We start from the raw sequence: 13,502 nt of genomic DNA, 5'->3' as shown, positions 1-13,502 counted from the left end.
GTATTGTTGTCATCAAGGGTAAAAAGATGGGGTTTTCATCATATTGCTTGAGTTTATCCCTCTACATCATGTCATCTTACTTAAGGTGTTACTACGTTCTTATGAACTTAATACTCTAGATGCATGATGGATAGCGGTCGATGTGTGGAGTAATAGTAGTAGATGCAGAATCGTTTCGGTCTACTTGACACGGGCGTGATGCCTATATGCATAATCATTGCCTTAGATATCGTCATAACTTTGCGTTTTTTTATCAATTGCTCAACAGTAATTTGTTCACCCATCGTAGTATTTGCCTTCAAGAGAGAAGCCTCTAGTGAAACCTATGACCCCCGGGTCTACTTTCCATCTTGTATTTTCATATCTATAAATCAAAAATACCAAAAATATCTTGCTGCAATTTGTTTACTTTTATTTAATTTTACATTTTAGTAATCTTTTATATCTATCTCTATCAGATCTCACCTTTGCAAGTGACCGTGAAGGGATTACAACCCCTTTATCGTGTTGGGTGCAAGTGTTTGATTGTTTGTGTAGGTGCATATATTGGGGACTTTCTTGTATCTCCTACTGGATTGATATCTTGGTTCTTAACTGAGGGAAATACTTATATCTACTTTGTTGCATCACCCTTTCCTCTTCAAGGGAAAAACCAACGCAAGCTCAAGAAGCAGCACGTCGTGCCCCCGCCTTCCTTGTCTGTTGTGTTGCATCATCGCCGGCAAGCCGTCGTAGCGACACATGCTCGCAACGTCTGGCGTGCTGCATCACAACACCAACAACACCAAGTCGTCGAAGTTACATCCTAGCACCAGGTGGCTCCCTCTTGTGTCGCGGCCCTGTCTTCCTTGTCCGTTGTGTTGCAGCACCGACGGCGAGCAGCGGCACCCTCAAATAACTGTGCCTTCCCTCTGTGCTGCGTTGCATCATTGACGGGGTGTCGCTCCACCTCTGGGCCCCCTCTTCATGTTGTGTTGCAGCGCTGATGTCGAGCAACGGCCTTCTTCTTCCTAATGCGTTGCAGCACAGGCGACAAGCGACGCCCGCCTCTAGCAATTCCATCTTTATGTTGCGTTGCAGCACCAACGAGGAGTGGCACCCGCCTCCGGCCTACCTCTTGGTGTTGCATTGCAGAGGCAGTGGGGAGCGATAGCCATCTCGGGCACCTGCTTCGCAGAAGTGCGGCAAGTAGCCCCGGTTCTGCCTATGCTTGTTGCATAGCAGTTGTTGCGGCATGTGCAGCAGGCCGTGGCCGCCATTGTTCTCTCCAGAATCTTAGCAGCGGTACGCGATGGTCGTCGTTGTGGTTGTTGCGACATGCCTTGCTGCCCCGCTATATCGAGTTGCCCCCTTAGTCGTCTTGCCGCCGCTCTGATAATCCCTCTAAATCTCTTCGGGCGGCAATTTTTCACGGGTGAGCCCGCACGCCAATTCGAACTAGTCACCTCCGATCCCCTCCATCTTTCAGGTTGTTGTCGCATCGGTGATGGCTTCAGGTACCTCCTGGCCAAGGCCTCGTCGACATCTATGGGCCTTGCTGGCGCTCGCTCAGCACCACGTCGTCGTCCATTTCGAGTGCTCGTCGAGATTAGTAAGTGTTGTTTCTTTCAATGACTGAATCGGTTTTGAGTGGCACATTTCTTTTTTCCGCGTCACTTTCTAGAGCCAAAGATCATAGTTCTTGAACGAGCACTCAAAAATATTCTTGTGTGTAGCCCAGAGACCGAGACATGAATGCTACGATGAGTGAGAGCAAGGTGCGGGGTTGAGCCGGCAACTAGATGGAGCCAGCTATGACACGGCACAGGCATCGCATGTGGAGCCGAATCAGAGGTTCGATTGTTTGTGTGCGGGGGGTGCGGGGAGGTTGACGGCGACACATATCGTGGCAGGTATAGAGGGATGGCTGGTAATGGCCATGGGGGGAGTAGGGCGGACCGTGATGCACGTGTGCCCCGGACGCGGGTGATGGCAACAGAAGATTGGGCCGAAGGTGGGTGGAGAAGAGTAAAAATTGTTTAGGTCGCGTTCGGGGAAGAATAACAATATGGGCAATGTGAAGACATGCATAGGGCAACTATGGCTATAGCCCTAGCCCTAATAACAACACCCCTTTTGAAGTTGTGATTCCTTCTTACAAAGTATAAAAAATCATGAAAATTCATTGCTCAAGCTAGCTCAGTCCCAGACATAATCCGTTGCTCTCTGGGAGGAAGATGAGCGATCCGACAGCTCACAAGGAATATCTAAAAAAAATTAGGCAGCCGTAGCTTAGCTGATTCTCTTTTCTTTTCAGTTTTGCTAAGTCCGAGACTTATTATATTTCAGGCGATGCTATATTTGTTTGATCTTGTGTCAAGATCCATGCAATTATTTTTTTAGCTTTTTTCTTGTTTTTATATACTACATCGTTTGATTGAGATTTGGTTAAATCTGAGCCGACCGAGACCTAACCACGCTTTTTTTCAAATAGTTTCTCCGTAGTTCCTATAGTAGTGCAGAACAGCAAGCACGCTCCGGTTCTGTACCGATTCACGTTTTCGAAAACCCCGACAGAGGCGTGGCGATCGTCCGATCAAGGCAGAGGCCAGATCAGTTACACAAGAGGGTCACGGCGGAAGCAAAGGATCCTCGTCCCACGCATGAAATGCCAAGCGGTTGGTGAATGAACTCAGGAATTCGTGTTTGACCTAGGCACCGCCGTCGTGAGCGTTGGTGGCGGCGAGTCACCTCCCTGCCACGCCCACACGATATCGCCCAGCGACGGCTTGAGCTCCTGCTTGTAGAAGTCCTGGAACTCCAGCGAGTCGCCGCCCGTCTTCCTCATCTCCACCACGTGCACCGACGGCGCCACCTCGAAGATCTCCGCCTCCAGGGCCAGCGCCCTTTTCCGGCCGTCCTGGCTCCCCTCCAGCTCCACTCTCCCCTTCTCCTTGTTCAGCTTAAAGCTGAACCTCCCCGCCTCCGCGATCTTCCCCAGCTTGGACACGATCACCGTCGTGGTCTCCTTGCTGGAGAACCGGGCCTCCGACGTCTTGTGCTCCGCGTCGAACATCTTGGCCAGGTCCAGCACGCTCGACCGCGAGATGATGTCGAAGGCGTTCATGCTCGATGGCCTCACGTTGATGGTTGGCGACGACGCGGTCACCTTGGATCTCTTCCTCTTCCGGGTGGCACCCTCCGGTTGGTCGTCGTCGTGATGTCCCCCGGCTTCCTGGCCGAGGAACACCGCCGTTTCGCTTGTGTCGAGGGGCTTGTCGCTGAGGGGGCAGGAGTCTTTCTGGAACCAGGTCCGGGCCATGAGCTTGGTGATGGTGATCCGGGTATTGGGGTTCGGGTCGAGCAGCCGGGCAAGGAGCTTGCGCGCGTCGATGGAGAACCATGCGGGGCACTGGTAGTCGCTCCGTGCGATCCGCTTGTACAGGAGCACGAGGTTGGTGTCGTGGAAAGGGAGGCGGCCTGCCAGGAGCACAAAGAGGATCACGCCGCACGACCAGATGTCCGCCTTTGCGCCGTCATAGCCACGCTTCAGGATCACCTACGTACATGCACACATTGGGCTGGGCATCGTCAATGACGCAAAGAGAAAACGGACAAGCTAGTTAACACGTGCGTGCGTGTGGAACATATTCTCAACCTCGGGAGCGACGTACGCCGGCGTGCCGCACGTCGTGTGCAAGAGGGCGTCACCGCGATGGCGGGAGGCGCCGTCCGCGAGCGCGCTGAGCCCGAAGTCGGAGACCTTAAGGTTGCCGTGCGCGTCAAGGAGGAGGTTCTCGGGCTTGAGGTCACGGTGGTACACGCCACGGCTATGGCAGAACTCGACGGCCGTGATCAGCTGCTGAAAGTAGCGGCGAGCGACCGGCTCCGGGAAGCGCGTGCTCTCGGCGAGGCGAGCGAAGAGCTCGCCGCCGCTCGCGTACTCCATGACGAAGTAGATCCTGGAGCGCGTGGCCATCACCTCGTGGAGGCGGACGACGTTTGGGTGGTGCAGCCGCCTCATCACGTCCACCTCGCGCCTCACCTGGTCCACCGTGCCGGACCGGCGCACGGCTTCCTTGTCGAACACCTTGATGGCCACGACCTCGCCGGTGGAGATGTTATGGGCCTTGTAAACCTTGGCGAAGGTGCCGCGGCCTAGAAGACGGCCCAGCTTGTACCGGCCCATGATCACTTTGGAATCTTGGTTCTTCTCCATGGCCATGGCGATGGGGAGAAAGAGTGTTGTTTCAAGTGATCATCAGCGAGGGTCCGGCTGGGCAAACGGCCGGACGGAGACTCCACACCTGCGTAGCGCTCAAGACGATGGAGGATCATCGGAAAGAGTAGCTGGGGTTTGATATGCATCTTCTGACGGGATCTGTGGCTGCAAACAGATAGGTGATTATTGGCCAGTGATGGTGGAGGCGAACCAAATGAGGAACACCTTTAGCTAATTTTAGAAGTTCTTAGTTTATCAACTAAATCTAAATAATGTAAACACGCCTACTTTAAGGCACATATATAATTGTGATACTTGCGGTTTGGCTCGGAGCGCGCAGTTGCGCGGTTGACCTAGTTTAGAGGTGTAGCTAATGTGGAGGAGCAAGAGAGTGAGAAGAAAAAATGATGCTTGCAAAGCTAAACGCCTCCTTCATGTTTTGGGTCAGCCTTTAACGGTAGATTTTGTTACCAAAATATAATTTATATGTCAAAAACGTTATACTATTGAATTTGTATTCGAAAGAAGTTTCTAAGGGTGCAATTTTTTGCTAAATACTCCATCCGTTCCTAAATAAATGTTATCGTTTTAGTTTAGACTAGCACATATGCTCGTGCGTTGCAACGGGAAGATAATTTTTTTTACAACAAGCAGCGGGAGAGATAATTAATGTGTTTATTCAAAACGGTCTCCACGGCGGTGGGCGACAAAGCCAGGAGCTGCGGTCTTCTCACGGGTCATGTTTGGCCCGCGAGATCTTGATAGTGGTGGGGTTGGTCGGTGTGGCGGCAACCACCCAACTGGTACCCTTTTTTTCCTCTGGGCCCACCTCTGTTTCGGAGTTGTGGTTGTGTTCTTATTTGGTTGTTGCGCGGTGACCTTCGTGGCATGGTTGCTTCGACCAATTTTTCCGACAATGATGTAACCGGATGGATTACTAATTGCAGCACATAAATTATGTTTCAATGTTTCATTAGCATAATTAGCGCATAACCAGGCATGAATGTCCCTTCATTATCAGGTTTATTCTCTTCAACTATTTTTGCACTCATGTGCCCATAAATTTTATTAATTAGAGCAAAACCAGTATATTCTCTCTTATTAGCATGTGTCTACAATTTTTTCCATATAGCCAACCAACATATTGTCTTTTATTTGCACGTGCAAGTTACCTCCAGCAATAATTTATGGAGTCCCTCGTTCTGCTCATAATTCTCGAGACAGCTTCTTTATTCTCACACAATCTCCTTGTTTCTAGACAACTTAGGGATATATAAAAACTGGTGTGATTTAGTATAAGTTCCAAGATGGGACTGTTCTTATCATAATTGCAAGCTAACTGAGTTGGTTTTCTCCACTGGCACAATAGGCAAGGCCCATAGTTCAATCCCCTCGCGCCCTTTATTTTTTGTTGCTTGTTCATCCGACAGAAAAAGAAATGCGTGGTAGGTCCACTTTGACTCACCCGAGGGGTAACCAAAAAAATTGGGAAGCGTGTGGAATGGACCAAACAAATCTATACATATGTTTTTTCCTTTCGTAGGGCAACTGCGCGGAGCTACAATATGACGCTAGTTGTGTCAAATAGCGCGTGAGACGTACAACGGTTCGCGTCTGGGCCAGCCCATTGGCAGGCACCGAAATAACCTGTGTTTCCAAGGCGCCAGTAATAATCCAAAAAAACGACGTGCTAAACGATCGAACACATGACCTTACAGACTCGACCACGTGCCGCTAGCCACGGCAACAAACGCCTACTGCTAACCATGGCCAGCGTAAATATTTAAGAACATAGTGAAACGTCGGATTCAGAACTTTTTTTAAAACATTTTTAAAAATATGAATGGTCATTTTTTTGAAACAATGTGTTTAATATTTCGTCCATTTTGGAAAAAAAACATGAACAAGAGTTGAAATAATATCATTGTTTGAAGACATGAATCTTGTATCAAAATCCAAACAATTTTTTAATTTGTGACCGACTTTTGAAAACGGAACATGTTTTGAACATTCAGAACAATTTTATAAAATGTGTTTTTAAACGCAGACATTATTTTGAATCTCTAAACATTTTACTAAAACAAGAATATTTTTCAAATTTCAAATATTTTCTAAAATACATGTTTTTTAAATCAAAAAAACATTTGGAATATTTCTGAATTTAAAAAATTGAAATGAGAAAATAAATTAATGTTCCAAACATTTTTGAAAAGGGGGAAATGGGAGGACAATATTGTAATTCGAATATTTTTCGAAAAATAGATAATAATTCAAATTATGAACTTTTTGAAAATATTTAGTTACTAAATAAGTTAAAAATAAAAATAAATTTGATGAAAAAAACGGACCGGCCCAGACTTGGGCGCCCTGTAGAACTCTGACTATCTACCGCACATGGCGAGAAGTAGGATTTTCGCAGCTACACGGGCAGGCAAATAAATGGGCTGGCTTCGCTGGGCCATAGCGTGTGCGGGGCAAATACGAAATTCTGGATTGCTAAAAAAACCGACGGATGCACAAAAATTTAGTACCACCTCGGATAGAAAAATAAATTTCGACGGTGAACGGATGAAAAAATCTGAGAAAGGCATCTTGCTTTATTAGTAGGTATAGATATAGAAGGTATATAAGGTATAGATATAGATATGAATTGAGACCATGACACTATGAACTAAAACCATGACATTTATTACAGAGGGAGTATATCTCATATTTCACTAGTCAAATTTATGTTCATGACTAAAATACAAAGGGGCTAATAAGTTATAACAATGTTATTCAACTCACTTCAATTCAAGTAGCCCCCGTGCTGCCCGTCAGATGAGGCGCACGAATCCTATAGCATGACCCATTGCCATATCAGCGAATGCAAATCGCTCTATGGTGCGAACATGCTGGTTATAGTTCACCCTCCCATCACCTCATTCGCGGCCTTATTCTCATTTTTCATTGTTGTCATGGAGCAGGGAGAGAGGGGATGCGGGATGTGGTTGTGGCCCTCCATAGACCTTGTCCCCCGAGACCACGCCCGGCTGCCGCACTTTTGGAGAACGCAACGGCTATCGTGCCCCCGGCTATAGTAGACCTTCACCCTCCTAAGATGGATGTTGTGCTGGCAGCGCGATGGAGGCCGCATCGGTCGGATCCCAATCCACTCCTCTCGTCACCGTGTGACGCTAGGGAGAACACAACCATTGACGCAGCGAGCTGGGAGCCGTTGCTTGTTGATGCAGGTAGATTGTTGGTCACATTGGTATCCGGCGGCATCTCCGAGCCCCCCCCCCCCGACAAGACAACCTGCAGGTCCGGGGTATGCAATCTCTCAGCCTTGCCCTCTTTCTCTCAATCCCATAGACTTGCTTGTGATGTTGTGTTGATTAGATTAATTCCAGCAACTTGTGATGCTAGTCACCTCTAATATTGCCATGTTTCTACAAATCATTTTGCTACTCATAAAGTGGTTACTTTTTCGACCTAGGTCACAAATTTTAGGGGGGGGGGGGTCAGTGTAGTGGGTGTTGACCACGGCAAATGTTCTACCCTGAATGCCTGAAAACTTCTAAGAAAAATTGTTTTGTACACATGGCAACTTTTGAAGAATGGTTGCAATCTCCACATGGAAAATTCAAAACATTTTTTTCCATAACATGACAAATTAAGAAATTATTTTAATGTTCAAATGACAACTTTAGGGACTTTGTATAGTTGTCGATTTTCCTAGGAGACATGAATTTATATAGTTGTTAAATTTTCACATGATAGGATAGGATGACAACATAGATTGATGGCAAATATGTACATAATAAGTAAGACTATATATATAGGCTAGGATGTCAAAATACATTTGATGGCAAATCTCTGCATAACAGGTAATGCTATGTATGTGTGTTTTTGATTCATGGCAATTACATTGTTGTTTATTGATGGTATCATAAATCGCAACAAAGAAGTTATTGCCATGAATTTCATAGCACAAAAATTTGTCATGTTTTTTTTGTGTTGTTGTCCCGATTAATGAGTACAAAAATTTCCATGCTTCATAGGTTATTCTTCATTATCAGTACAATCATTTTCCAAGTTTTTCCATGCTTCATAGTAAAAAAAATTATACATTTGCCATGTTACCATCTCTATTCTCTATTTTTTGCCATGATTTAGGACACAATAATTTCTAAGTTTCTCATGTAACCATTTTTACATATTTTCCAAAACTATAGTGCAAAAAAATCCAGAACGTGCCATCTAACAATTACATATTTTTGTCCTAAGTTTACCATGATTTAGTAATTTCAGTTTTCTAAAAAAATCCATGTGGCCATTTACAAAATTTCCCAACATTGCCTTTCATTCATGGAAATTAATTTTCTAAATTTTCCATGTGGACCACTACAAATATTTTTTACTGAATTTTTTGTGCTTCGGAGTAAAAAATTCCTACATATGCCATATGACCATCACAATATTCTCTAATTTTGCCATGATTTTTAGAATATAAAAGATTCTAGATTTTTCATGTAACCCATTTACATTTATCAAAAAATTGCCATGTTTTTCTTCCTACTTAAAAGTTTGAGTTGGTGATGAGTTCACCAACCACCACCACCACCCTAGGCGCGAGACCGCTACAACATCAACCCAAATAAAAAAATGTGCATGATGGGAGCCCAAATAAAAAATGATTGCTACTAGTGTTCTACTTTAGACTGCACAGACGTAGGAACTGTTCAAACACCTGATAGATAAAATAATGCTACTGCTCACACAGGAGAGTATCAGGTGATACCACACCTAAAATGCTCCCATGATAGCAATTTCAAAAAATCAATTTGATATTTTTGTGAATTTTCACGACATATGTGACTACAACCCCTTAAAAAATCAGATCCAAATTGAAATACACATCGAGAAACAAAAAATGATAAATCTAGCATGAATAGTGTCACAAAAGGGCAAAAGCAAAATTGATACTATTCACATTTGAATTTGTCTTTTTTTTTGTTTGTCAATGTACATTTCGAATTTGAAGCTAAAATTTTTAGGGGATGTAGACACATTCCTTGTGAACATTCATGATTTTTTTTAGAATTTTTTGAAAAATTTATAATTGAATTTTTTGAAATGGTATCCTGGGAACATTTAGGGCGTGGTATCACTGGATATTCTCCCTGCTAACACACATACTTACTATTTGCTACAGTGTAACTGATAAATAAACTGATGCCACTGTCGACACACGTGGTACATGCGGTGGAATGCGGAATTTGGACAGACCCAGGTTCCTGCATGCATGCAGGCCCTACATGGTCCTTATCTCCTTTTCATGTTCTTGAATCTTAACATTTCTTCCGGAGCGAACGACATAGCATGGTTAAACATGATCTATTTATTTTTCTTTTTGGAATAGTAAGGTGTGGGGATGAATACATGACCGGGCGTTGTACAAATATCATACAACGTTGCGCAAAAAAAAAATCGTACATCAAATATCGTACGGGTAGGTGAACTTATCTGTAATTGGATTGTTAGATGGACAGTAATATCCTAGCTCATCTGAGTTGGATTTCCGGCGATGCATCTACGATGACTTTATTCAATCTTAAGATATATGTCGGCTCGGTCTAATTGGAGGTGCTCATATATAAAGATAGGACGTAAGGGTGTGCGTTCATATAAATGAGTGTATATATATATATATATATATATATATATATATATATATATATATATTATTTATATATATATAAGTGTTTGCGTCTGTACCGTGTTAAAAAAAAGCATTGTACGCATAGCATCAGTATTTTTCAGTTCTTCTATTATCTTTCTCTCTTTATACAACCCTGCGAGCATGTCGACGCCCTTCGTTGGAGCGCTGCTTCAGCCTGAAGCCAGCAGCTCGGCCTCCAGCCCATGTTCGTGCACCATCTCTAGCCGTCGGTCCTTATCTCTTCTGCCTCATGGACGTAGCCGCCCTCTTGAGCGGGCACCACTGGCTGTTCGAACCTAATGGGCCACCAGCACCCTAGAGCTCACGCCACTGACTTCCCCTATCTAGGCGGCTACCGTAAAAAAAAAAGCTAGGCGGCTAACTTGGCATTTCATATTCAAGTTAGTCAAATAACACCTGGCCGGAGATTGTACTCCTTTCGTTTTTATTTACTCTACATATTAGGTTTGACCTAAATAAAATTTTATAAAGTTTGACTAAGTTTATCGAAACAATCTAAACTTTCGTAATAAAAAATTATATAATATGAAACTGTATTGAATAATGATTTTAATGGTATTAACTTGGTGTTGTGGATGTTACTTTTTTTATATATAAACTTGGTCAAAGTTTAGAGAGTTTCACTCAAGACAAAGCTAATATGTGAAGTACATTAAAATGGAGAGAGTGCGTAATAATTATATACACGCGTCTAACTGAAAAAGGCAGCATGGGAAATTATATTACATGGAGAAAGTTCTTGTATTGTAAATTTGTAGAATATGATGACTTATTATCATTATAATTTTTATAAAAGGAGGATGGCCCCCGGCTTCTGCATCTGGACGATGCATGCAGCCATTTTATTAATTATTCACAAATACCTTACAAAGAAATACATCTGTAAGTCTGAAGCCATCATCTTCGCAACATCTGTCGCTACTCCTAACTAACTGATGAAGGGGTGCCAATAGTCCGAGCCGAATACCAAACCGACCTCGCACCAAAGCCTAACATCTAAAACTTGAGGGCCCAACCAAGCCAGACTATAAGGTCTCGGGCACACACCAGTCTGGAGCCCTCTGAGAGGTTGCCGCCGCCATCTTTCACTGGTCCATCTTCTGAGCAGGTACCGACGCATCAATTGTCAGGCCTGCAGCCAACGCCACCATGGTGCCAGACAAAGCCACCTTCCTACGCGCGTCGATCATTACACATCCGCCGCCAAGACCTTGCTGCACCACGCCGCCGAGACTCCACATCGTCGATGTGTGACATGAAATGCCGCTCCACCACTAAAACCGTCTACTGGTCCCTCGATCCAATGCACACCTCCAAGAATGATGCCCCCAAGGAGGAAACGACTGAAGAGTGCCGCCATCATCCGATCAACTGATCAAGGGTTTCCTCTGGAGGTAGCGGGAGGAGCTAGGAGCTTCCCCTCAATGATGCCTTCCAAAAGGAAATGGCACAAGGGCGTTGCCATCACAGGCTCCAGCCACCGGTCGAAGACCAGGTTTTCACCCGGATCTGTTCCAAAAAATTCAGCCGACAACCTGTGCACTGTATCGGTCACCTTCAAAGCCCCAGATCTAGCTGCCTATATCAGCAACCATCCACAACAACATTGTCACCGCGGGAGCCCTGACACACTGGCCACACCGGCCACTACCTGGGAGGAGCGCTGCCACCCCACCTCGCCAAACCGTGATAGCCGCCGAGAGGGATCCCGGGCGCTTGTCACCATCTCTGGTCCGAACCAATCCAGAGCCAAGGCCACCAGATCGTCGGTGAAGATCCACTTTAGGCAGGGATAACGCCACGCCATGCGGTTGTGGGCAGCCCAAGCTTCACCTGCCGCCACCTTCCAGGGATGTCGCCCCGGGATCCAGGCCGAACATCGCCGCCGCCACCGGCCACGTTCCGCTATCGCCGAATCACCGAGCCGTTGGCCACCGCAACCATGGCCGTCGTGACCACGCAGACGCGCCCAACGGCCCGCATCACCCGATCTTCCTCGTCACCCTGCAGCTCCGCCGCCTCTGCCCACTACCATGTCGCCGCCTTGCACCATCGCCAGAGGCGAGCCTCCGTGCCGCCATGAACCAGATCAGGATGAGACGCCCCGGCACCGATGGGAGACCTGCCTCACCCGATCCAGACGTGGTAGGGAAGTGGTCCTCCGCCGCCGCCGTCGGTCGGCCGAGGCTTCCCTTGAGGGCTTCCTCCAGCGGTGACAGAGGGGAGGGTGCGGTGGAGGCGGCCCGGAGGCAGGGTTGAGATCTCCGCCCGAGTCTCCCAAGTAGGGGCGACGCGGGTGACGTAGACGGTTCATGTAGAATATGATAATTAACATTGGACTATTGTAAATTTGTAACGGTGGTGAATGAACATGATAAACCAAAGATGTTTCACCGCTATGTTATGCCGAAAGCTCTAACATATTCCATCCAGAAAGTCAAGTTATGTGTCATCAGATGACGCAGATTTATCGGGCAAATTAGCTAGGTACGCCATTTCCTACTTGTATTACTCGTAGTATCGAGCATGCATTGCAATGTTAGAATGATGAGAAAACTTTGGTCATTTCAGCGGCTAGCATGGTGAAACATTTGAACATCGTTTTAGACTAAGTACAAGAAATTTGGAATTGAGCTCAACAAGCCATAACTGATGTTATCGTTTTGTCAATGATCTTGCATTGAATAGCTATGTCATAGTCTTGGTTGCCATTATGACACTGCACATAACTAATGATCGATACAAAATAAGTTCCCACCTTTTTCATGCGAACAACTACAAAATTTTCTAAATTTGCCATCATTGTTAGCAGCCACTTAAGCGCAACTCCTAATTTTTGTCATGTGACCATTACAATTTTACAAAAGTTGCCATGTTGAGATAACAAAATTCTCTTAAATTTGCCATGTTGAGATTACAATCATGAAAATTCTCTTAAATGTGTCATGATTGTTAGCGGCCACCTAGGCACAAATCCAACATTTTATATAATGAAATTCTATATTCATTTTGTAGAACATAGCAATTTTATTACATAGGTCCTGGAAAGTTTATTAATTATAGCATGGTAATTTATAATTATAGGATGGCAATTTTATTAATTAACGCATGTCATTTTTAGTAATTAAAACATGGCAATTAAAGCATGGATGGCTACTTTAGTACGAACATCATTGCTACCTTTTCATCTACATTTTAAGTTATGGCAATTTTAGTTTCTCATGCATTGCAAATCTGGATTTTCATTGATGGCTATTTGGGTTCACACATCATGGCTAGTTTTGTGTGTGTGTGTGTGTGTGTATTACATACGGCAAACTTAGGTACAAAACATATCCTCCACCAGCTGGTTGTTTTATTCACAAGATATGAGTATGGTAACATGTGTCTCCTACTTCATTGATTTTTTTTCGCGAATACGCAAAGCTTGCGTATCATTGCATTGATAGAAGGAAAGCAGAAAAGTACATAGGAGGGTACAACACATAATACGGACGCATACATGAGAAGGCATGGACATGGAACCCAGAGCAGAGAGACACATGATGCTCACCCCGAACAAAAGAAAATATCACA

At 45.0% G+C, this 13,502-nt stretch overlaps 1 protein-coding gene across 2 annotated transcripts; it reads right to left on the bottom strand.

Moving 5' to 3' along the window:
- Nucleotides 1-2,567: 2,567 nt before the first annotated feature.
- Nucleotides 2,568-4,276, bottom strand: LOC125548627 (CBL-interacting protein kinase 30-like). Of its 2 annotated transcripts, XM_048712194.1 has the most exons (3): nucleotides 3,638-4,276; nucleotides 3,233-3,538; nucleotides 2,568-3,148 (listed from the first exon to the last, which is right to left on the bottom strand). In XM_048712194.1, the coding sequence occupies exons 1-3, from the start codon at nucleotides 4,202-4,204 to the stop codon at nucleotides 2,672-2,674; spliced, it is 1,350 nt and encodes a 449-aa protein (XP_048568151.1). In that variant the 5' UTR covers nucleotides 4,205-4,276; the 3' UTR covers nucleotides 2,568-2,671. The 2 variants fall into 2 exon arrangements, with proteins under 2 accessions (XP_048568151.1, XP_048568150.1); XM_048712193.1 differs by having other exon boundaries at nucleotides 2,568-3,538.
- Between the last annotated feature and the right edge of the window lie 9,226 nt (nucleotides 4,277-13,502).

The sequence above is a fragment of the Triticum urartu genome, chromosome 3, assembly GCF_003073215.2.
Source record: "Triticum urartu cultivar G1812 chromosome 3, Tu2.1, whole genome shotgun sequence".
Taxonomy (NCBI): domain Eukaryota; kingdom Viridiplantae; phylum Streptophyta; class Magnoliopsida; order Poales; family Poaceae; genus Triticum; species Triticum urartu.
This window is presented reverse-complemented; position numbering and strand designations above follow the sequence as displayed.

Excerpts from the sequence above, each read along its gene's own strand:
- LOC125548627 (XM_048712193.1), bottom strand. The coding sequence starts at position 4,204 with ATGGCCATGGAGAAGAACCAAGATTCCAAAGTGATCATGGGCCGGTAC. Across the intron at positions 3,539-3,637 it reads CGGCGTACGTCGCTCCCGAG|GTGATCCTGAAGCGTGGCTA; the intron begins GTTGAGAATATG and ends GCATGTACGTAG.